The sequence below is a fragment of the Tiliqua scincoides genome, chromosome 1, assembly GCF_035046505.1.
Source record: "Tiliqua scincoides isolate rTilSci1 chromosome 1, rTilSci1.hap2, whole genome shotgun sequence".
Classification (NCBI taxonomy): domain Eukaryota; kingdom Metazoa; phylum Chordata; class Lepidosauria; order Squamata; family Scincidae; genus Tiliqua; species Tiliqua scincoides.
Window position 1 is genome coordinate 82,072,282 of NC_089821.1, and position 25,169 is coordinate 82,097,450.

General features: G+C 40.6%; 1 protein-coding gene across 1 annotated transcript; it reads right to left on the reverse strand.

Annotated features, from left to right (window-relative positions):
• Window positions 1–224: 224 nt before the first annotated feature.
• On the reverse strand, window positions 225–25,089 carry CFAP221 (cilia and flagella associated protein 221). The gene is made up of 24 exons (XM_066611158.1): window positions 24,948–25,089; window positions 24,098–24,198; window positions 23,860–23,946; window positions 23,333–23,428; window positions 21,519–21,619; window positions 18,114–18,217; window positions 17,106–17,265; window positions 15,370–15,502; window positions 15,149–15,260; window positions 13,605–13,716; window positions 12,083–12,170; window positions 11,585–11,674; window positions 10,106–10,201; window positions 9,201–9,297; window positions 8,367–8,500; window positions 7,329–7,409; window positions 6,672–6,779; window positions 6,387–6,557; window positions 5,122–5,280; window positions 4,912–5,012; window positions 4,475–4,567; window positions 3,626–3,739; window positions 1,894–1,959; window positions 225–348 (listed from the first exon to the last, which is right to left on the reverse strand). The coding sequence occupies exons 1-24, from the start codon at window positions 25,087–25,089 to the stop codon at window positions 225–227; spliced, it is 2,670 nt and encodes an 889-aa protein (XP_066467255.1).
• Between the last annotated feature and the right edge of the window lie 80 nt (window positions 25,090–25,169).

Below are 25,169 nucleotides of genomic sequence, written 5' to 3' on the forward strand. Positions count from 1 at the left end.
GGCCTGATGATCTGTGACCAGTTTTTCCAAGGCACCAAAAACATGGTTATTGAAGGGAAATGCAGACATATTATATTCCAGTATAAATTAAATAAAAGGTTTAAGGTTAAGGAACTTCACATGAAGTGATAACAGTTTGTGGTTGTCAGGAAGGGATGCTATGTATAAGCGTAGAATATTTGGCTGATGTACAAAACTGTTAACATGACGTGATCTGCTAGTTTTTATTCCAGGATTAGGTGTTTCTGAACTGCTTTTTCTTTCAGTTTCTCCAAGTTGGCATCAATCCTTTGGCCAAATATGTTAGCCTGATTTAGAAAATGCTGGTTCAGCATGTCTCTCACATCTCTGAAAAAGGCCAAAAAAAAAGAATGTTCAGGACTGGCATAAAATTAACTAGATTGTTTCTAAGTCAGCCAGAGGCAAGTCTATCAAGAAATGCAGAAATAACCAGGGGTAAACAGGGACTGTTCAGCTGAAGCAAGTGGTGTACATGCACTTGAGTGGGTAGGATTGTCCCTAATCCTATGGGGATATTGTGGTGCTGGAACTAGAGTTCTGGCAGAACAAGGTCCTTTATGGCCATCGCAAAAGGTCACATGCCATTTTGTTAAGTCAGACCACCACCACAAGTGGTGAACAGCTAAAGCTGCATGCTAGAGGTCTGCTAATGACCACCAGTGCTGAGGAGTTGGAGGTAGGGGGAACAGGAGCAGGCCGGTGGAATGCTGGGGCAGGGAGGAGAGTGGATCAAGGCTGGGAAGGGGGCAGTAGCATTGCCAATATCCTGTCCCCCTTCCTGGCCTCAATCCATCTTCCTGGGTCCACTAAGACTTGCGCCAGACCCAGTGGGGCAATGAGCAATTACCCCCAGGCAAAGAAACACATGTTTCCTTAACTGGGATCTCTGGGACTGTCTCCCCCACAGGATGCAGCACATGCACCGGTGCTGCAACTGCACTGGCAGGGAAAGGGGTTGATAGGATTGGGCTGTCAGTCACCACTAAGGTCCCTCAGGTTCTCCTTTATTAAAACAATCCACAAATGGAAGATTTATCCCTAACCCCAGTAAGGGGTCAATCATGAAGCACAATAAAATTCAATGCTTTCCCCCTGTCCTTTTTGTTAGAGTCTACTAAGGAATTAGCACAGCATTTTTCTTATTATGCCCTAGAGCAGGGGTCTCCAAACCTTTTGGCCAGAGGGCCGCATCAAATACCTGGCATGGTGTGAAGGGCCGGGGAAAAAATTTAAATATAAAATTTAAATAAATAAATTAGAGATGGAACTTAGATGAGTGAATAAATGAATGAATGGGCTCATTCATTCCACCTATCTGGCCCCCAGAACACCCTCTAGACACAATCAGAGCACAGTTCTGGTCACGTTCAGTTGAGTGGGCCAGAGGCTTTCAGGGGACAAGAGGTTGGCCGCGGGCCGGAAAGAGGCTTGCTGCGAGCCACATCCGGGGTTTGGAGACCCCTGCCCTAGGGTATAACAGAATTGCTGTCCAATCCTATGCATGTCTACTCAGACGTAAATCCCATTAGAGTCAATGGGGCTGACTCCCAGGAAAGTGTGGATAGGATTGGGCTGGTAGTCATTTACCCCCATTTCAAAATGAGGGTTATGATTCATGGATATTCACAGTTAATATTTGCTGCATTTTATCACACCCCTCCTGGTCCTGAATTTTCTATCTAATTTCCTTTGAAGTAGGCTGCAGAAAGACTTCCTTCCTCTCCTGCCTCAGGCCTACCAAATGATGATAATTTAGTAGCCTCTGATCACCTGCCCATATGATTATTACCGTATCTACTAACTATATTTGCAAAACAATTCAGTACTGTACATTTCTGAATTATTTCAAAGTGAAGCACATTATTCACTTACCTGGAAGCAGGTAGAGGAATATACAGAGATGTGCAGGAAGGAACCTTAGCCTCTACATTTGTATCACTACAAAGAGAAAGGAATTCTTAACTACTTGCATCTTTATGCATAAAGTAATTCAGGTAACAGAACTCTAAGAGGATTCTATTTTCTAATGACCAATTCTCACAATTACGGTACTGCTTTGTGAACTGCATTAAAATATTCCACACAGCTTGATCATAAGAATATATAAACTTAATCAAGAGCCTAAGCAGTAAGTACATGTCAATCAACATTGCACAACCCAGAAGTCTGCCTTCTCTACCGACAGCCCGTCCAAACACCCAGCAATAAGTCATCAGCATATCTGGACCTTTTTACAGGAGGGCCTTGAGAAATTCCACCAGAACTTCAACAACTTTTACTCCACCATAGAGCAGGTTCACTTTCTGTAAACCACTTTGCAACCACACAATGGACTCTAGAGCACCACCCTATACCAGAACACTACTGACTGATACTCATTCTTTTCCAGCTTTTACCCTTTAAAAAATGCAATCCATTGTATAAAAACCAACCATATGATAAAACCACATTTGTTGCAGTTCATCAGACACACAGCTTACGGACTTACAGATATTCACAAAACTACAACATTCACCCAGTGAAGTAAGAAAGCAGATTGACTGGGATAGACCAGTATCCAGAGACAAGTTACTATAAGACAAACCCAGAAGGGAAAAATGAAGGACACCACAGGTCATCACTGACATCTCCCAGCTAAAACCACTCCAAACATATTTCCAGTGACAAGCCTTCTTGCCTTCTCTTACAGTTTGTCATTGCTAGTCAGTAACAGATACACAGGTAAGGGTCCAGACCCTCCCACAAACCACACTGCTATCTCCATATGTGCTAAGGCAATGTCACGACAGGAAGGAGGTCCAAATAAAAATTCACTTCTTATCACATTAATAATAATAATAATAACTTTATTTTTATCCCGCCTTTCTCCCCAAAGGGACTCAATAACATTACAGAGTTAATTTAGCATTGCTATGAGGTTATCACTAATTCTGAAGTGTCAGCGTGCTTGTCTCGCATAATTTTATGCTTGGAACAGATCAGACTTGTTCAATTCCCTTTTGCTAATTTAGTTTACTGTTTTCAATTTTTGCCTTCTACTATAGCCATGTGCCTTCGGACCTGCCTGCTGAGCACTTCATGAATTTGATGATGTGGACTGTAGTCCGCCAAAGTTATAAGGGGGGAAAAAAAGGCAGGGATGCTTTTAGTGAAATCCATGAGTCCTCCTCCATTTTAATTGAGGTATGCCCTCCTCCCTGCCCTTCTAAAAACAACAGCTAAGGGAGCTGTTAGAAATGTGGCAAGGCGGTTAGGCACCCTCTAACCCCCCCCCCCCCGTAACTGAAACACTGGATTGAATTCAGGTAAGAATAGCAAGCTTTCAAACAATTCTTCCAGAAAAGTAGTTTTGCGTAACCCAGAAGTCTGCCTTCTCTACCGACAGCCTGTCCAAATCCCCCGACAGCCAACAAGACCCCTCACATCTGCACCATTTTAGATGTCATCTGATTCTTCCTTCCAACTAAGGACAGAAACAGAATGATTATGGATTACAAGGCACTCTGTTTAGTTAATCCAAGGATGTCTAAAGACCATCATTTGCCCCCAATTATATCCATAAAGAGAGATGGCATACAGAGGTTCATAACAGAAACAGACTTACCTGCCCTCTTTCTGTGTTTTACTTTTACTCTCCTCGACTGAGAGGTCTATGGCTGGAAATTCAGCTTTTACCATCTCTGGTTTAAGTAGTATTGCAGCCTCTCCTTCGGTCACTCTAAAATTTAATTTACAATAGTGTTATTTTTTAAAATAAGTGACTGACCTGTTATTTTCAACAACAGAAAGTCAAGAACTGTATATATGACCTTGCAAGCCTTTCATCTTTTGCTAATGCCTTTGTAAAAGTTGATAATCATATCCCAGTGCTTAAAATGGAATACAGGTCCAACCTTGTTATATATGGATTTTTTATACACAGATTTGACTCAACACGAATGGCCACTGCAAATGAGAAGGAATGTGCTGATCCCTGGAGAAGGGGAAAAATCCATTCCTTTAAAATCAGTTTAAAAACAACTGCTTTTCTTACTGTTGTAGAGAGATAGTCATGCAAGCCATCATTCCATTCTTCAGCTGAGCCAGGCAAAGGGAGGGGGTCCATTGCATTTCTAATTGCTGACTGCCTCTCTACAACAGTAAGAAAAGCTGTTTTTAAACCACAATTGTAAAGGGACACACTTTTAAATTTTTTTAAATTGCTTTTATTTCACACATTTTATGGTATCAGAAGGGAGTCCCAGAATCAAACCTCTGCAGGTGTCATGACCTTATTTCATTAGGAACAATGGAGGGGCAAGAAACCTGGAAGTGGGTCTTTAAATCTATTTTTCCACATTTTTTTTATCCACAGATTTTTATTATCCACTAGGGGTTCTGGAATGGAACCCCAGTGGATAACAAGGGATGACCTGCAAAATGACTTTGAGCCAACAGGAGAGAACAAACTTACTCATCAATTATGTTTTCCCTGTCTTCCTCTTCCAAGTCGTCCAGAATTGGAGGTACATCTTTAGGCATCATATCTACATTATAGGGATCAGTGCTAATGGAAAACATAACCACAAAAGTGTTCAGAAGAAAGTACAATAAGCATAACCTGCATAGTCAAAACATGGTTTCTATCATATTTTCCTGGTTTTTGATATCCAAATTGACATCCTTCTAATGAAAAAAAAATTATCCACATATCACAAAGGGTTTGCTTTCTATACACTGTTAGGGTTGAACAGTGTCCATGCTGATCGAGGTTCTAAGACTTCAATCTTACAAACACTTTCTTGGGAGAAAGTTCCATTTGACACAATGGGATGAAATGATGAGTAGACATCCCATAGAAGACTGTACTACAAGACAAGAGCTTTGACAAATACGATCTTTCCTCCTTACCAGTATGGTACTGGTGTGCTATTCAGAGTGGGTTCATTAGGTAAGGCTGCATAGATAACTGTTGGGAATTTCCTCCAGTTGGTGACACCTTGAATGACTTCCTGAAATGACAGTGGAAAAGCTGCTAACCATCTTTCCCAGTCTGAGAAGGTAAGCTTCCAAATGTTAGGGTCCTGGTAACTTCAGTGACTTTAGATGACAACTTCTTACCCTCTGATGGAGGAATTTCTTTTGCGTAATTGAAATGCTGGATTTTAGTGGGTATTTCTTGGTGAGTGTATATTTGGGAACAGGGCAGATATGATATTCAATTGTGCTTTCTGAATATAGGAATGGCTGTTTGAATTCATGAAGTCCTGGACTAGGATTCTGAAAAGAAAACAAGAAGTGGCACTGAAGTGTTATATAAATCTGTTGACACACATTTCAGATTTAAAAAATGTTACTAATGCTATCTTAAGTCAGTTATGTTTTGCTTGCGTACATTTTTTGCTTCTTTTGAGATTACTGGACGCTCACTCAACAAGAAAGTAGGAAAGTGATAAATCAAGTCATGAAGGATGTGGTGTGGAGACTAGCAGAAAAGAAAATCTTTCCTTTTACTGTTGCCCCAAGCTGGTGATTTTAATACACTCCTTTGTGATGTCACTGACTTCCCCTGTTAAGGAATTTTAATCCAGTTTGTAATAATGACAGCAAGATTTTGTAGTTACTTTCAGTTCAGCTTGTGTTGCCCCTCTAAACAAAAATGCGCTATGGGAATCATGGGTGAGATGAGCACCTCAACAGAGAAAAGCATGAAGGACCTGAGACTTCAGAGAGTTAGTTTAGTACCAATCACCAATGGGGTAGAACAGTGTTTTTCAACCAGTAGTATGTGTACCACCAGTGGTATGTGTCCGACAGTACTCGCAGGACCTCCACACCCATGCTGCCTTGCAGTTAGACCAGCAATGCAACATGAGAAGAGCAGTAGGTGGCTCAGCTTGACTGGCAGAGCTCCAATGTGCACTTTTCACACACTCAGAAAAGCTCTATCTGCTCTGAGCCTACTAGTGTTTGTCACATTGCGTCTGGCCTCCCAATCCAGAAGTATCTGGTGATGATATCATTGCCAGTTACTTCCAGTGGTACTTCCAATGTAGGTGGACCATGTGAAGTGGAACAGCTGGGGACAAATGTTGAGAAATGCTGGGGTAGAAAGACCATTGGTCCAACTCCATTGGTTCAGCTGTGTTGTGTCTATTTTTGAGATTCAGTGAAGCTGAAACCTATATAAGAGATCCAAGATAATAAAGGGTCTTGCAGCATCTTAAATATGAAAAAAAATTTCAGCATGCATTTTCATGGACTCCTCTGGATATTCCAAAATAATTGTACTAACATTCTGCAACAACGAACTGACTACATACCCCTCTGCTCTTCATGCATTCTTAAGGGGAAATTCACTTGCTAGACCAGTCTTCTTTACTTACAAAAACTTTAAGTGGATGATCATTTGAAGGATGAAGTAAATTTTCAGGAGCTTTAAGATTTAGGAGGGAAGTATCCAGTTCAACCTCTTGTTCAGATGGGACTTGATGGGGTATTCCTTGTTCAGATGGGACTTGATCGAATGAAGCAAGTGTTACTGGGACCAGCTCATCCTGATAAATTAAAAAGCAGTAAATGTTTGGAAAGGGCTTTTTAGAAAAAAAAGTATTTGTTACACCCCAGAAGTCTGAAATGGATTAAGAATATATATGGGGCCAACTTGTTACCTCTGCACCCCTCCTCAGAATCTGAGAATATTTTGGAACTTTGTAACTGGTTGCTGCATGGTGTACGCAGAATGGCCGATAAACCATAATATTGAAATGCTGAGGGACCTAGGGACAAATACAAAAATTATTATTGTGTAGACATTTCTAATAAATGAAATTATCAAAATGAATTGACAGGGAGTGTTCTGTTCACCAAAAATCATGTGCCTTCACGTTACACCAAATAGAAGGAAACATTCTGTTTATCCAAACATGAGAACTTTTAGCCTACAGGTTACTGGAGGAAAGCATGCAAAGTGTTCCTTAGAATCTTAGAACAGTCACGTGCCAACAGAAGTCTAAAATCTGCCAATCCAAATCCATGCACTAGAATCAAGTTTGCAGAGAAGGGGAAACTCTAATTAAGACAAAACATTAGGGTACATGCAGATATAATCCCATTAATCACAAATGCTATCAACTTGCCCAAATTCAGGTACTTGCACTTAGTACCAAAATATATTAAATTTACTAGACGCATACAAGAAATATTTGTCCATCCATTGATCAACTGTTTGGGGTCCTGATTACACCACTGCCTGGCACTTAGCACATTTACATTATACTGCATTAAGTAAGGCATTAAACATAGGTTAATGAGCTGTGGTGTCTAACCTTTAGATCATAGAAGTGGTGAAGCTGTTTGAGCTGAACGTCCGCAGACTTCACAGGAATGATACCAAGAATTTCAGGTGCCTGAAAATGACAATGACCTACAGTGTTTTATGTGGAAACCAATTTTTGCTTATATAAAATCACTCATTGAAAAGGAGTGGTGTGTTTTGCCCAATTATTACCTTTTTATGACTTGTTTTATTTACTATATTTGCTCACAAACACTGGTGGAAATAAATCCATACAGATAAATACAAGAGAAAGGCAGGATAAAATGCCCTAATAAAGAAATAAATAGTAACTTGCTTAATGTTCATCACATGAGAGACAGGCATGCTCACAGGGATGGCAGATCTGGCAAGGATCTAAAAGGAGGGGGACAAATTTCAACCCCTATTTGTGGGATATGGGCTCACAGTGACTAATGTGGCAGCTATGAATATCTGATGAATTTCCATCAAAAATGACTCTAGAATACCCAGGGCAGAGCTGGCCTTTCTAAGCTTTCAGCTTTCTTGCAGGGAAGGGGAAACTTGTGCAACCTAGTTGGACCCAGGCCTTGCTGCTTGGGTCCTTGCTGCCTCCTTCCAGGTCATTCAGGTGGCAGCTCCCAGGACTGGTTCCATGCAAGGACAAGAGCAAGAAGCTTGTTGGACAGGACAAGTCAGAGATCTGTCAGTGGTTTCTCCATCTCCTAAGAGAAGGTAAGCTCCAAAGACCCATCTCTACCTCTCTTGGATATCCATCCGTTCTCTTTGACCTCCACTATCCACCAGTCACTGCCTTCTCCTTTGACTCTCTATTTCTTTTTGCATAAGAATTTTCTGGATCATGTTTAATCTAGCCTACAATGGTAATTTGTTTCTGGGTTCAGAGATTTGGGTGTTTTTTTTAGCCCTGCTGCTCACAAGTTGGATTTCACAGTCTTGTTTGTGTCAATGTTGTAACCACAGGTAGCCCTCTGTTGAATACGAACAAGCCAGGCTCCCCGTTTTTAAATAACGTATTCATAATTTATAATATCATGGCTGTACCTACCAGTTCATCAGCCCACCGAGGTGGGTTGTAAGTGGGAAACTCAAAAGGCAGCAGGCGATCTGCAGTCAATACAAAAGACACTCTCTTTTCCTCCTCACTTGTTGCTGTTTTGAATGTCTTCAAACTGCTGCATTCTGTGACATGGGGACAGATAAGCAATCAATAGGAATGCTAAAATCATGAGTAACAGACATGCCACTCCTACCCAAGGGGAACTGTGATGAACCTGGTCTCTTCACTGTTCACATGCTGAAGCAGCTCATTTTGATCACAAGAACTACAAAGAAGGGGGCAGGTTCCATCTGCATCAGCTGAGTTCCTGACAACAGCTTCTGTATTTTATCCTGCAGATTGCGATGATAGGCTCTGATTTTAGCAGGATGGAGCAAATAGCACTATTTCCTCATGGTTCCACAGTGGTTGGCCTTGGTGGCCCTGCCCCCCCCCCCCCCCGAGGATGAGGATGCAGCACACTGGAAACCTTCCAGGGACAAAATATGGAAGCCATCTTCTTATGACAAGATATTTCTGGCTGTACCAATACAAAAATGGTAATGTTTGATTTTCACTGTGGTGGCATTAAGAGATCCAGATATCTTTTCTGGGATGCCAAGATTATTTTTCATAATCTAAAACAGTGGTTCACAAGGTGAACCATATGGCCTCCCAGAGTGCCATGCCATACTTCTAGGGGGCCACATGTAATGATAAACGGCCACAGTAAGTTTCTCAGGGGACACCCAAACATAACTGCCAGGCATATTATGAAATATGGCATGGGGCCATAAGGTTGAGAAACCCTGATCAAAAGTGACTGTAAGTCAGAGAGTTCACCTGTAATGTATTTTTCCTCCTCATCTTGCTGTTTAATAGCTTCATATAGTCGATGCAGATAAGTCAGCACGTTGTTTAAACGGCAATTAATCAGGACCTAGAAAAATTGTTTAGACACTGGAGAGTATTGTTCAATGAATTTTCAGCAAGTACAAATTTTTTCAACCTATATGCAGGCAGTATTTTTTTATGTGCTCCAAAATCAATGTAACAGTTGAATGTTTATCACCAAGAGACAAAGTGAGCTGCTAAGAGGAAAGCATAAGTAGTGGCTTTTATTGTTGTCCACAAATATGTGGATCACACATACTGTGAATTGTGTACATAAGATTTGAATGCAGTAAGTTTGATTTCAGATACTTCAAGGTTGCATCTTCCTTTATCTAATATACATTAATGGGTCAGATAACTACGGTCAATACTTGGGCTTAGAGACATCTGACAAATCAAGAATGGAGGGGTATAAATTTCTACATGTTGTACATTTAATTTCTTTCCCATTTAGGCGATTCCACTTTAAATTAATTCAGAACCAAACAATGTTTAGAACTGGACCAAAATTTAGCAATTTTATCTGGCCATGAAAACAGTTTTCTTCGTGTTTATTTATATGGAATTATTTGCATAAAGAGGATCTTTAGAGACTTTTCACAACCAAGTTATTTCCTCCCCCCCCCCCGCAATGAATGGGAAACCTTTGTGGGGGGTGGGTGTTGCACCTTGAACCACAACAGAAATTTAATCAAATGTTGTTTTCCTTGTGAAATCTATGATCAACTATAAAAAGTTATCAAATCACCAGGAAATTCAGCAAGTTTTTGGAAACAGAAGAAACAGCTGCAGCTGATATTCATGTGTGTGTTTAAGTCTCCATCTGTGTTGTCCGAGGCAATTTATTTCAGTACCTTTCGTGCTGCTTGCTGGAACTTTCGAAGACTGAAATGTCTGTGGTGCCAAGGGTTGTTAAGCAGGACATCAAACGTAGGTTGGAAATTTGGGCACTGCATGGCATACATAAAGAAAACTTTGCAGTTCTAACTGGTTACACATTGAAATGCTAAATAATATGTTTACAACAATTTCAAAGGGTTCTTACTTAACTAACAGCACTATTATAGTGATAAATAGTATCTTAACTGCAGTGACACACAGATTGCATGATCTAGTGATTTCAATGGAACTTATTTCTACAACTGTATATATTTCAGTCTGCAGCCCTAACCTTCCTTGTGACAGTGAGGTTTATTTCTTCCTCACCAACTACATATCAACCAGTTTTGGGAGGCACTGGGTAAGAAGGCTCTTCAATCAAAAAAACTTCAAACACCCTATTACACCCACTCTGCAGTGCTGTGTTCCAGCTGATTATAGACTGTGTCTACACTATTAGATTCCATCCTATGCTTCCCTCCACCAATGAGCTGTGCTAAAATGGCTCACGCTGCATCCTTACAGAGAGGGGCAATCCCAGAGATCTCTTTGTTCCCTTACCTGGGGATAAGCCTCTGCAGTGCAGAGTGGTCTACTCAGATCTGTGTGGACCTGGGCCATGGTATCGGGTCCGGCAAGGGGGTTTGAATTTGGCAGATGTTGCTTCTGAACCCGACCCCTTCCTGCCATGTTTATGGCATTGGGAGAGCAAGGAACGCCTCTGCTGGGTATGCACCAGTCAGCGCTCGGCCCAGCACCAGAAGGCCAATGCCGGGGAAGCTACTGCAGTATGGTGCACTGCCAGGCAGTGGTGCAAGATTACTGGGTGGGAGGAGGGCAGTGTAAGGGGAGGAACTGGGGTAGGGAGACCGGCAGAGCCCTGCTCCGCTGCATCCTATGCTCCATGTCAGGCTAAAAAGCCTGACATGGAGTTTCTCCAGTCTGTGCTGGCAAAATAGTTGGCGCAGACTGGAGGAGACCCATTGCAGGAACTGTGTCCTTACCTGGGGGGGGGAGAGAATGAATGTCCCCTTCCCCTGAGGAGACTCCAGAGGCTGCTGTGGCACCCACAGGATGCAGTGATAGCTATTTTGGCACTGCTGCTTCCCTGGGTGCCGAGAAGCTTACGATTGGGATGATACCTGAGTTGGCAGACCTTGTGCGGAGCTGCTTCAGCCTCCGAGTCAGCACTCTGGCAGCGTAAGGCAGTCTCCACTGGTGGCACACTCATTTTGCCTGCAGCATTGCCCAATAGGATTGGGTTGCTAGTTCCTCTCCTTAATATATGTTCAAGCACGTGGACCGTTTCCTTCTCTATTACCCGACAATAGAGATTAATGGAATAGAATAGTCAAATTACATTGTTGGGTGGTTTTTTGTTTTACCTTCCCAACATCGATACAAATAGATCTTCTTTCCCTCCCTACTATAATTCCATCCACCTTTTGACATACCTCCTCAATATTTCGGATGACCCGTTTGACAGAGACTGCAACAGTCTTCTTTTGAAATTCCTGCTCCATAATGGGATCACCTCTTTTAATCTGGGTTGCACCGTAAGCAAATAAAAATTCATATTACACATTCAACAGAGCTGGAATGAAAGTAAAATATACTTTGCCAAGAAGCTTGAAAAACACATCTATTAGTAAAATACTGTATGATATGGTCTACATTTGATTCATTTGCTGCCACTGGGGTTACCATCACCATGCAAACCCTGAAGACGGGATGGAGAACTACACAGCTAATAAAATATTGGCAATGAGGATGGTATATGCTTTTTTAAAAGATAAGAGTCTTTAAGCACCAAGATGGGAGGTTCCACCCCCCCATCTCACTCATCCTGGCTATTGTAACTAGATGGGTGTATGGTCCCTTAACAAAGCCCCAGCAACTGAAATGAATGTACAAAGCTGTTCAGTAATTTTAAAATAAAAATATATCCTAACCTTGTACTGTTCTTCCTCCCTCTGCCGGTCTTCAAGAATTTGCTTTTCAAAAGTTTGAGACATTGGATCTTTGCCTAAATGAACTTGCCTGCATTCAAGTAAGAGATGAGAGCAGTTGTCATGCAGAAGTTCAGACAAGGATCTTTGCATAAACAATTCTTCCACACGAATGAAGTTAACCCAATACAAAGCAACTACACTATAGACTTTTGTAAATCACCCACCCATAGACCCACCCATAACTACTATATAATAGTCAAATAAATATGTCACAAAAATCAGAACTAGAATGGACATGTTATTGTGCTGATTTGAGCTGGTATCAAATCCTACTTATATTTATTAAAACTATTTCTATCCCACCTTTCTCCTCATCAAAAGATGTTCCAGGTGGGTAACAAGCCACTCAAAAGCTATAACACAATTCAACAATAAAAGCAGTAACAAATTTAAGGAGAGCGGTAGTCAAAATTAATAACAGAAAAGAGCAACACAAACACCACCAAGTCAGCATGAATGTATGTATTTTGCAAAAGGGAGACACGGGGAAACTTCAGTAACAGTTTTGCAATTTTAAGTCTGACTGAAACTCTGTGGAATAATCCAGTCGGTGGGCACAAGAGACAGGGTCTTTTCAGTGGTGGACAGAGAGAGACCTGCATGGATCCCACGTTTGCAGTTTTTAGGAAGAAACTGAAATATTTGTCAAGACTTTTTTCAACTGTTTAATTTATTGGTCCTAATGCTACTATTTTAGTGTTCAGAGCAGTGATTTTCAACCTTTTCCATCTCACGGCACACTGGCAAGGCACTAAAATGGTCAAGGCACACCATCAGCTTTTTGACAATTGACAAGGCACACTGTGCTGTCAATGGGGGCTCACATTCCCTAATGGTCCTATTGATAAATGACCCTCTCCCAAATTCCTGCGGCACAATTGCGGACCATTCGCAGCACACTAGTGTGCCATGGTACAGTGGTTGAAAATGGCTGGTTTATAGATACTGTTTAAAAATATATATTATATTTTAATTCTTGTCAATTTTTTGTGAACTCTTGGGAAGAAGTCCCAATAAAAGTACAAAAACTGAGTAAATAAATACAAATTAAGTTTTTTCCTATTTAAATCAATAGGATTTCAATTTTGGCTGGACTGTGCCTTGCACCTTAACTATTCTGCTAGTTTAGGTGCTTGCAGTTTATTGTGACACTGCATTATAATGACAGCTTCATATTAGCACACGAACAAGTTGCAAATTGGGATTAAATTTTTTTTTAAAGCTGGTATTTGTTGTTCAGCTTCAGAGCAAGAGAAAATAAGCATCTGTTACTAATCATAATCTGTTGCTCTAATTATAATCAGACCTAAACTGAGTAACAAAAGAATAAAAGTACTACTTTTTTAAAACAATCCATCACCAAAATATTAAACAGCAGCATTCAGTTGATAAAAATGAGTTGCTATGTTCCAAGACGTTACATTCATTTACTTCCTCTTGTATATGTACAGTCATCATTTACCATTTAAGTTGATTGGTTGCCTCTTCCTGGATGTCCTGCTTGACTTTCAACTCAAAAACAGCTTCTTTCACCTGTCTTGTTCTAGCTCCTCCATCACCTTGTCCTCCCAGGGCTGAAGGACACAAATAACAACACCTATTAAATACATGCACTACAGATAGGGTTAAATTGTCCCATTCTGTACCACCATGGGCCTCCATTATAAGTAATCAGTCATTCAATTTACATTAACATTAAGAGGATTTTGGAGTATGAAAAATGGGTGATTAGATTGTTACAAAGCACTGTTACAAGGAAATAGGGTCTTATGACCTTTTGGAAATCTCTATAAAAGAGAAAGATATGGATACAGACCATTCAATGGCTCACTACAGTTTATACATTATAGCCTTTATAATATTCTAGCTGGTGGTGGCTGCCTGCCATGTTTCAGCAAAGATGGCTGCTGTTGTTGCTCCCAGCCTACCACATGCCTGCAGTTGTACATATATAAATGATTGCATGGGCTCGAAGGATCATACTATTACATCAGAGATGGAAGGGGCAAGGAATAAAAAAAGAAAGATTGTCAAGTTCCTGCATACAGTGGCATAAGTTAACACTGTTACCTTTGGTCTCTCTCATTGTGGCTTCTCTTATAGCAATGCAAGAGTAAAAGGGACTGGAAAGTGCACTACAACATAATCTTTTATATCCAATTGGAATGTATCACTTTGTATGATCTAGATGTGGTATTAGATAGCCTGGAAGGCCCTTTCCAACTCTATGATTATAGTGAGATACAAGGCAATCAACCTGCTTCTTGGGGCCAATCTGAATGGCAATGCTGTGAGGCAGAGAAGATGGAAACTGGTCTCTATCTCATACTGGGTCATTCATTGAACCCAGAGTGAGAAAACAGTCAATCTACTCAATGTCACCTTGGGGGAAAAGTGTTGTGTAACCCATGTCTCTACCATACATGCAGATATTCCACTTTTTAAACAAGGAAACAAAACCACATTCAACAAGGATATACATATGAGGCTGCCTTCTACCAAGTCAGACCATCTAAGTAGTCAGACTGACTACTAAGTCAATCCATCTAGCTCAGTAACATCCACACTCACTGGCAGCACATCATCAGGGCTTGAGAAAGAGGTCTTTCCCCAGCCCTACTCAGAGATGTCAGAGTCTGAACCTGGAAAGTTCTGTATGTAGATCATGCCCTCTACCACTGAGCTACATGACCATGACCAGATTCCTTATCAGACCAAAATACACTTTGATGACAAAAAAACTGCTGTGTCAGTTGAGCATTATAGAAACAACCAAGGTTGTTGGCTGCAGCATGGGGGTTGCACTGTCGTTGTCCCCCCCCTCCCTCAAAAAAAAACTCTAGGCTAGAACTTGCTTTTTACCATGAAGTTGATTTTCCCTTTTGGTAAAATCCAAGTATTTGGTTTTAAAATCACAGCAAAAATCAAGTTTGTTTGCTGCTATTTCAGTTTATAACAATCATGTCTAGAAATTCCCCTCAAACATCTATTACTAAAAGTCATTACCTTCTCTTAAGTATTTGAAGTTAACTTTGCCTGGTTCCTGAATCAGAACAGTTGCCACAGCATGGGGATTTGACAAATCAGCCGGGAACCTCAAGTTTTTATATTCAATGGACTATGAAATAAATTGTAAGACGTCAGAACCTCTGAAAGGCATAAATTCATTGTAACAACAATGTCTTTTTTTTTTTTTTTTTTTTTTGGCTCTTCCTTCAAATCCATACCCGTCCTTTTTGCAGGGGGCTGTGAAGTTTACGTTTTGGTGGTGTTGTCCTAAGAGGTAGACATGCCACTACTTTTTCAGGAGACACTGGTTTTCTCTGCAGAAATGTTTCTCGTTTCTCAAAGTCTCCTTTCCTGGGATTTTGAAAGAGACATACCTTTTAATACCCACAGACAAAAAGATAGCTATAGTTCAGTATCTGGGAGGAGAATCACAAAATGCTGAAATGAAGCAACAATCTAGAAATGTGGCCTCTCTTCACTCCTCATTGCCAGGCAAGTGGGAGTCACCCATGCAGAGATCTTGAGCTAAGCTAGTGCTAAAACACTGAGGAAAGAAATAAGCTGCATTTATGATCACTGTATATTTCCTTGACCAATATCTCAACAATTTATCCATGTCCCATTCTTAGATTTTACTAGCTAGTTTCAGACATGCTTTTCAAAAGGTACTATTAACAAGTTGCCCAGAACACAGGTGGATACGAAAAAACTGCCAGGGGGAGTTATGGTAGTATATGTTCATTGTTCTCACCACCCTAAAGCTAATTTCCAGATTTCATTGATTATTAACGTAGAGTTCAACATGCAGCATTTTTAAGCACCAGGTCAGCGATTTTCAACTTTTTTCATCACATGGTACTGACAAGGCACTAAAATTGTAAAGGTACACCATCAGGTTTTTGACAATTGACAAGGCACACGATGCTGCTAGTGGGGGGCTCACATCCCCCATTGGCCCTACTAATAAATGACATTCCCCCAAATCCCACTGTAAATTACACATCAAATGGTATATAACATGTTGGTATTATTCCTAAAAACCGCGATTTTGATCACTAGTGGTATCACCCCCCTCCCCAAAGGTGGAACCTGGGGCAGATAGCCCCTTGTCCCCTTCTCAGCTAAACCACTGGTTCCGCCCTCCCCCTACCCCCACCTTTGAGTGGGAGCTCACCTGCTCTGTTGGGTGATCCACTTGGATCTGGTACTGGAAGGCTGGCACAGGCCTTAGCACCAGTGCTGGGAGCATCTGCACAGTCACAACATGTTTTCTGGCACGTATGTGACAGTGTGTGTGCTCGATCTGTGAGCGCTAGGCCATTTAGGATTGCACTGTTGGTCAGTTTAGATGACCCAGGGCCCAATCCTATCCAATTTTCCAGTGCCGGTGCAGCCATGCCAATGGGACGTGCACTGCATCATCCTGGGGTGGGGAGGCAGTCTCGGAGGTCTCCTCAAGGTATGGGAACATTAGTTCCCTTACCTGGGGCTACATTGTGGTTGCACTGGTGCTGGAAAGTTGGATAGGATTGGGCCGCCAATAAACCATGGTTTTTTGAATTGCCTGAACCTGCCCAATATGAAGGTTGCCTGCACCATTTTGTTAAATTTCTGCTTCTATATTTCCTGTTTACATTTAAAAATGTATTTATACATTGTGTGCTTCCCTCGCTTCTCATCTATATGTGGATGTACATTTGCTGTTAGAACACATATGGATATCAGTAATTGCACTTCTGGCCATAAAGCGTTATTACATAGCATTTATACAGCAACATCTTTGGAGGATTGCAGTATTTATAGGGCTTTGATTCATTTGTTCAACATTTAGTGTGCAAAACAGTACATTTGTTTTGAAGGGAAATTCCCAACCAGAAATATTGTTACACAAAAAATCTTTCAGCAAAACAGAAATAAAAAAATATTCAAAACAAGTACAGGCAGCACCACATACGTGACAGTAGTGAATGGTGTTGACGTTCCTGTGAAGGTACACATGTAAGGTTTTGAGTTAAACTGAGAAATCCACAACTGGATTTTGATCTGGGCAGTTCCATAGTCAAATGGCGCAAATGTAACCACCATTTCTGCTTTCCCATTGGCTGGAATAATTCCTGTAATAAAATACATTGAAATGTAGTTAGTGCACTCACTTATGAAGTCATCCCACTACTCTTCTGACTGAAAGAAATGTGCTGAGAAAAGCTGAGGAATAGTCAACATACACATAACCAGAGTTTTTCAGAGCCCAACTCAAGAAGTTTCAAATAAAGTAGGACAGCTGAACAGGAAACAAACTACTAATGGTCTCTATAACAAAATAGCTCAAAGCATTCCTGGGTAAATTTATACACTAATTTTATATAAACTGACCAAGAAGTCTTTTGACTTAGAGAGAGAGAGAGAGAGAGAGAGAGAGAGAGAGAGAGAGAGAGAGAGAGAGAGAGAACATGCTTATCCTTTTGGAAGTTGTGTCCTGTTATTTCTACAGCTACTTCTGTCCATTATTTTTCACTTTATCTTTAAAATGCTGCATCTGCTTTGTATGTTTCCATTAGAGATAAGATATTCCCAGCCTAAGATGCTTTCATTAGAGAGCTATCATTACTGGAGTGGTCTACAGACTGTCTGGCTTAGTGAGGCTCCCATTCTAAACATGCTGTCTTGAAACAGGTCCCTCTGTACTATTTGATGAGGCTTACTCCTTGAGGAAATATATTTAAGGATCAGGCAGCAAGAGATAGACAATAGGGCAGGTGCTAGCTGTGGCAATGAGAAAGCAGAGATGGCTGGATCTACTCAACAAGATCTTAGTGTAAGCAAGAATTTTGCTTACACTAGTGTAATAGTGTAAGCAAGTGTCCTTAGTGTAAGCAAGAATTTTTTTAAATATATACACAATTGACACTCGCCAGATCATTTATCTTTGAAATTAACTACTTTTTCCAACCTCAGAGCTTACCAGACATTGGATGAATAGTAAAGGCTTTGTGAGAATGAAGAAATTCGACATGGAACTCAAAATCTATGGGACAACTGCACTGCAAAGGGATCACGTATTTCTTACTGCAAAAGATGGACATGATAAAATAATTGAACGTTAGCCACCTAGGACAATTTGCAATGCGATAGAAAGAGAAATGATAGAAGAAAGGCAGCTGAAATGTTTTGCCAGGTACAAACTAGCAATGATGTTGGCTCAATTTAGATCTCATACTCTTCTTAGAAATGAAGAATTAAAACCCTGAATTAAAAATAACACAACCTCATGTGCTGGACTGTGCTATATACAGCAACATCAAGTGATAGAACCATTCAGGTTGCAGGTGATAAACCATATAAACAAACACTGGAATGTTTCTCCACATAAAAACAACCCTCCCATTTCACATAGAAACCGAAACACCAGACAAGAATGATATCCAGGGAATTTTTGGCATTCAAAAACACAATTTCTCCATCTGCAAAAGTATAATCCAAGAAATGTGCCAAGTGTAATCCTGCAATGTGACATTACTGAACACATAACTCTTTGTGAGGTAACATGCACCGATACCAACATAGTTTACCCGCAATTTTAGTGTGCTTAGACTGATAGTCTCACTGTGCATTTAGGTCTGTAACGTAAGCCCACAAAGGAACTCTGCTCCTTAATACATAATAGTTTTGGATTCTAGCGGCCTCCTCTTCCTTGGAAGTCTCATGAATTTTCTAGAAGATGAACTTATCTATCAGGGTAGCCATTTTTTGGTGTCTGGCTCTCGTTAGTCAAAACAAAATAGCTTAGAAAAACACTACTCATTCCCATCAAGCTAAAAAAACACACACATTCTATTCCAACTCCTACATGTTATAAACTAAAGTCTTGTCCAACGGATTAGTGAGGAATTAACGTCGTTAACATTCCTTCAAGTATATTTCGAAAAGGTTGTACAAAGGATATAGCTGGAATATGCCAGTAATGGACCTATCCCTCAACACACCCCAGGGCAAAGGTCCATGATGCTGCCCCCTGTACCATGCCACCCCCCTGCTTACCTAGTGCAATGGAGCCTCATGCAACACTCGGAAATGACTCGGAAAGCCTTGTGAGGCTTCCCCACAGTCTTAAACGGTACTTCTAGGAAATCGCAAGTACTGCTTAAGATCGCACCACTAGCCTCACAAGGCTTCCTGTATGGTCCACAGTGCTGCATGGACATGGTGCTCTGGGCATTTGCCCCCCCCCGCCCCCCCTCCAGGCTCACCACTGGAATATGCCACTGTTTAGTTATGTGTTTTTTTTTAACATTTCCAGTTGTGCTACTCTTGATCATGATGGCACTGGCAGATAGGCTGACGGGCTCAGTTCATGTGGCTGGGTTGCCAGTGTGAAAGGCGAAATAAAAGAATACACTTCGACTAAAAGTGATTGCATTTATAAGAACATAGTCAACATGTAAAGGCAAAGAGGGTCCAGTTGCATCACTGAAGATATTTGTCACATGAGTTTTAGAAATAACTCATGTCATAGTTCCGTTAACAATGGCGTTTGAAAAGCAAGGGGACACTAAATGAAGTGCAAGCAGTCAAGCTCTACTGTAAATTTCATGTCAAAAGATGTATGCAGTGTTCCAATATAGAATGAATTAGTGTTGCATGCCATAGCTCCCTGTATTTATCTATTTAGTGCAGGGGTGGCCAAACCCCGGCCCTGGGGCCACTTGCGGCCCTCGAGGCCTCTCAATGCGGCCCTCGGGGAGTCCCCCAGTCTCCAATGAGCCTCTGGCCCTCCGGAGATTTGTTGGAGCCCACACTAGCCCAACGCAACTGCTGTCAGCGTGAGGGTGACTGTTTAACCTTTGCATGAGCTGTGGATGAGGGCTCCTTCCACTGCTTGTTGTTTCACATCTGTGATGCAGTAGTGGCAGAAAAGGAAAGGCCAGCCTTGCTTTGTGCAAGGCCTTTTATAGGCCTGGAGCTATTGAAAGACCTTCATTCATTCATATAAGTCTGTCTTTAATATATTCATTTATGTAAACTTATGTAAATTTATTCACATTTTAAATGTAAATTAATTCTTTTTCCCCCCAGCCCCGACACAGTGTCAGAGAGATAAAGTGGCCCTCCTGCCAAAAACTTTGGACACCCCTGATTTAGTGGAAGGGAAAAGTACAGCCCAATCCTATGGGCCACTAACAGCAGCACCTCTTGCTGCATGCTATGGAGGGTAGGGGATAGGATTAGCAAATGGATGAACAGTCACAGTATATCAAGTATTGGAAGCTGTCAGCTACTACATCAGGTATGTGGCTATTTTTGTGCTTTCTCAAGTGTAATAGTGCAACATCAAAACCACAGACCCCCCCCCCCATTTCAATTTATTCCCAAAACACAGCAAAACTGATGAGTCTTTAAAAGTTTCTGGAGGTCAGAAGGGATTGGACACCACAAAACTCTCAGGAGAGAGTTCTATTGATGCTCCCAAGCCCTGTCCTGTATGCTTGTCAACTGAGCTTCAGCAGGTGTCAGTACACAGAGCAGTCTCACTCCTTGTTTGAGTCTCATATACATGCCTCTTCTGCCTCTTCTCCCCCTCCCAGTAGCTTGAATAGTTTATGATATAGTGTACAACCAAAGTGGCTCTGGTGGGCCTTTTTATGAGTGAAAGCAGCACAGCTAAGAGTGGCAGAAATTCAATGTGCAATTATGTACATGTTTTCAGTGGGGTCTGTAAGTGCTGACAGGAACACAGCCAATGATAAAAATGAGGATACGCACAGGAAAAGATTATAAAGAATTTGTTTTACTGAATAGGACCATTGGTCTACCTAGTTGTGTATGGTCTATATTCCAACTATCTGTTGATCTCTAGGACCTTAAATAGAGAAAAGCATTTCCCCAACCTCGTTGACCCTTTTAACTAGGGACACTGAGACTTGAACCTGAGGTCTTTTGAATACAATGCACGCAGTCCAACACCAAGCTACAGCCTCTCACGTAACCATGAGCAGGCATGAATTATGTCTGTAATATAATTCTCGATTAATAATTTAGATAACCAAGGTCCCATAGTGACCAACGATTCCTGGAATATCAAACCTGTCTCGAAAGAAATATCATCAGTCTTGGAGAGAAAAGACATAATAAGGAACAGTAGCAGGCAATCTTAAAAAATAATCAAATATATTTTACAATACATGGTCATGGAAAGAAAAATGTACACACACTGTATGGTAACACTAGATGCAATTATATTTCCTGATTGAGTTAATATTATATGAAAACAAGGTTCATTTTTTTTTCCAAGTTCTTATTATGCTAATTATCTTAGTAATGCAAGAGGAACCATGTAAAATGAGGAATCATTGCTGTAATAACTGCTTACCGCTGTCCCAGAGGAACATCTGAAAAAGTAATATAGGAAGGAAATTCTATAGTATTCATCACAGGATAGGCATGCAGGGGAACCAGTAAAGTGTCATCCCCCTGGGGTGAACAAAGAAAATGACACCGTTTATTACAAGGAATAATTATTATTTGATATACATTGGGAAATAAGGCTCACCAGTTCCTATCTGATCAAGTAGGAGGAATCAAGCCTATGTAGACCATGGGGTTTCTGTGAAAAGTACCTGGCATTTAATAGTAAACCAAAACAGAATTGCCTCCACTACCACTACAGGAAAATCTGCACTGTATGAAAAAAAAAAAAAGATTTGCAGTCCATGTTCATGTTCCTCTTCATGCTTACTTAGATGCAAGTCTCATGGAGTTCATAGGAACTTATCTTGAGTGTACAGAAAACAGTTGCCTTATTCAGCTTTATGACACTGAACAGCAGAAACTTAGAAGTGTCCATAGACAGAGTTACACTTTATCTTCTTAGCCTAAAACTTTTAGGAATTCAGGTAATTGATCACAGGAAAATAGAGAGTTTCCTTATACTGAGTCTGACCAATGGTTCATCTAGGTCAATATTGTTGATATGGATTAGCAGTGACTCTCCAGGATTTCAGAAAGAAATTCTTCTCTGCCTGATCTGAAGATGCCAGAGACTGAAGCCAAGATGCTCCACAGTGAGCTATGGCACTTCCCCAAGAATCACCATTTTGTTTTTTAAAGCACGTTTCTAATTTTCATGCTGAATAAAATCTTGAAAACAGAGTTGTTTCCTAAAACCCAGATGACACATTTCAATTTGATTTCTTGAGTAGCATGAAAACAGGGAAAAATTAGTGAGAAGGTATTTCCATGCAGTTTTTCCAGGCATGGTGTCCAAAAGCAGATTCCAGAAATCAACTATTTTGCTGACAAAAAATACTGGATTGAATCCTAACTTTCAATTCTAGTAATGGAAGAACCGTTGCACTCTTGTGAACATGACTGTCCTTCAGTGAATGGACAGGGCTTCCATTGGCTGAGAGATAAGTTGGGATGCAACCCATTTGGGCAGGAGGTCTGGCTCAGTTGGTAGAGCTGCCCCCTTGTATGCCTGAAGATCTGAGGCTGCCAGTTTGAAACAACCGGAAGTATCTGAGAACTGATGACACGCTGATATACTGATGAGCTGACCCTCGGTGGCAGAGAGGAGTTGCTGTCAAGTGGAGCGTGGGAGGCAAAGGGCCAGAGAGAGGCCAGACCGGGAAGGAATCCAGCTGGAAGGAGGAGTTCTATGAAAGACTAGAACTATTCAATTGTAAAAATCCCTACAGGGTTTAGAACAGCCTGCCTTTGTAAACCGCCTTGGATTAAAGTCTGAGGAGAAATCTGACGACCAAAGAAAGGCGGTATATAAATACCTGTATAAATAAATAAATTTGAAAATTACAGTTTGATGAAAAATGTGATTTATACAAGTGAAAAAAACATCCAGATCCCAGAATAAAAAGTCCAAAATCACTGCTTATATATTTTTAATTTAAAATCGAATTGGACATTCCTATCATCTATACTTCTAAATTTGCCTCAGAACTTTTTCTTTTTATAGTTCTATGTTTTATCCCTGTATTGACTGTAGAACAAAACACTTTGAAGGAAAAGGATGAACAGGCTAACAAAACACCCACAAATACTAATATAAATCTTTGTGAGAAATATCAGTTATTTGTGGATGCCATTAACTACGCCAGTCTTTTCATTATCTCTATAAAGGGAAGGCATCTTTGCATTCTCCATAGTGCATCCTCTGTAGGATCTTACCTGAGAATGTATTTGAATGCAGTCATAATAATATCGCCATTCATCAGGACAGAAGTCAACCGTAACTGCAAAGGACAAGCCAGGGACAAGCCGGTGCTATAAAAGAGAGAAGAAAAATTATCCACAAAGTCGTCCAAAACCCATTACACTGCAAGACTTTCCAACGTGAAGCAAAAGTGAGTCATTGAAGATTACTGCCGATCAGGTTTCGACTTACCTCACCAGTACTGGAAAACTTTGAACAGGATCCGTATCCTACACGGTGTTAGTCAGGACTCAATGTTTAAATGGGGGCTAGTATCTACTCCACAATGTGATTGTGGGTTCTCCCACCAAACCATATACCACATTGTGTCTGGCTGCAAACTGAGGGTGTATACTGGCCCACTGTCTGACTTTTTCAATTAAGGTAACTCTGTCCTTGAATGGCTGGATGAACTCGACATTGACATTTGATCTAGTCTAATTGATATATAAGTCCATGTATTATATGCCATACGCTAAATAAATAAACCGCCGACACTTACTGTTTTGCTGTATTTGATCTGGAAGTATTTTGTCTGGGGTGGAATAATATGAACATTTACGGCATCACTAGAAATATTTATAAGTTTCTGTAAAACAAAATAAGTTTTTTTAAAATAAAAAAATCAGAAAACATTTTGTTTAGAAATATATTCATATCGTGATCTAGTTAAGTCGGAGAATACTGTAGACTCATTATCTTGTTTCAACTGACTAGCTAAAATGAGCTTTATTACCCACCAGAATTTGTCGATGATGTTTTTCAATTTCATACCCTCCATAATGCATGACAGCGGGCTCAGCTTGTATGACACTATTTCGTGAAAGCTTTGTATAAATCTCTGAAATTGCAAGAAAAAAATTTGAAAAACGTTTTATAGCCCAATCCTATCCACACTTTCCTGAGAGTAAGCCACATTGACTCTAATGGGACTTACTTCTGAGTAGACATGCATAGGATTGGGCTGTTAAGCAATAATTGGTGCCCTGGGTTGGGTTAGTTAGAGCTCAGTCCATTAAAATTAACAGTGGCTAATGGAACTAAAGTTAGTAGTAATGGTTTTATTCCATTGGTTTTAATGGAGCAGCCATTAACAGTAGTTTGAGACCATGACTTAGCACAGGACCTTCACAACACAGGAAATTATCAGACAATGCTCAGACCAGTACACAAACCCATTCCCCATTGTTCATGCCCATTTTCAAGAAGTAAAATTTTAGGACCATTGAGGCTGTTGCTCTGTCCTTTTCTAAGCTGCTAGCCAACATCAGCTCTCACCTCTAAAAATCTGCCTTATCTGTTTTGATATAGAGTTAAAGATTGATGAAATTATTTATCTGTTTCCAAATGAATGCCTAAAGCTTCACAGATGGAAACAGACATGGGACTGTTTTTTATTAAACTGTGCTTCTGGAAAGAATGTAAATATGGATGAGTTACCATGCTTTTACATTTCCTAAACTGCAACAAGGTTCATTTCTATAAATGGAGGCTTCAAAGTCAACTCCATTAGGGGCAGGACTGAGCCCCACAAAAGACTATATTCCACAATTTCTTTGCTCAAGAATATTCAATCCACCACACACTTACTGGATTCAAGGAGGTGATTGGGGACATAAATTCCTTTCTTGGGCTCTTCTACCAGGCTGCCCGAAAGAAGGGATGGCACATTCCTAAAAGATCCTTTGGAGCTCTGCAAGTCGGAAGAATGGACTGTATTTACCACCTCCATCCTGTTATGGAAAACAGCTTTCTGTACATCAGAATGGGCATTTCCTGCAACCAAGTTAAAAATATATAACCACAGATACA